Source organism: Argentina silus (assembly GCF_951799395.1).
Source record: "Argentina silus genome assembly, chromosome: 1".
Lineage (NCBI taxonomy): Eukaryota > Metazoa > Chordata > Actinopteri > Argentiniformes > Argentinidae > Argentina > Argentina silus.
Genome location: NC_139655.1, coordinates 1,442,461 through 1,442,851, shown reverse-complemented (window position 1 = coordinate 1,442,851; position 391 = coordinate 1,442,461). Strand labels below are relative to the sequence as shown.

Here is a 391-nt window from a genome sequence, read left to right as displayed (position 1 = left end):
CACACACACAGCTAAGTAAACCTGTGAAGGGGCCCATGCCTTAGCACGGTGGTGCCACGGTTGGTCTCAGTTTGCTGTGATCATTGACGTGTGTGTGCGTGTGTGTGTGTGTGTGTGTGTGTGCGTGCGTGCGTGTGTGTGTGTGTGTGCGTGTGCGTGTGTAAGTTGGCTCAGTTGTCATGCTGTCAGTGAGAAGATCTACATGAAAGCAGCTGGATCACCACCCCCCTCTCTGCTGCTATGCAACCTGCCTCTAGGGTGTGTGTGTGTGTGTGTGTCAACAAAAATACATTGTATTTGTGTAGCACTTTTCCTGATAAACAAAGACGCCTGAACAGAGCCCTTCCCAGGGTGAAGCAGAGGTGTGGGGGGGGTCTGCACGACGGAGGGA

The 391-nt window shown here is 52.9% G+C and overlaps 1 protein-coding gene across 1 annotated transcript in view; it reads left to right on the top strand.

Annotated features, from left to right (window-relative positions):
* Window positions 1-44, top strand: part of rcor2 (REST corepressor 2) — a gene marked incomplete at both ends in the record, with an annotated part of 6,121 nt that extends 6,077 nt beyond the window's left edge. The window contains 1 exon segment of the mRNA XM_083681557.1: window positions 12-44. Coding sequence (XP_083537683.1) covers window positions 12-44 — 33 coding nt within the window.
* Between the last annotated feature and the right edge of the window lie 347 nt (window positions 45-391).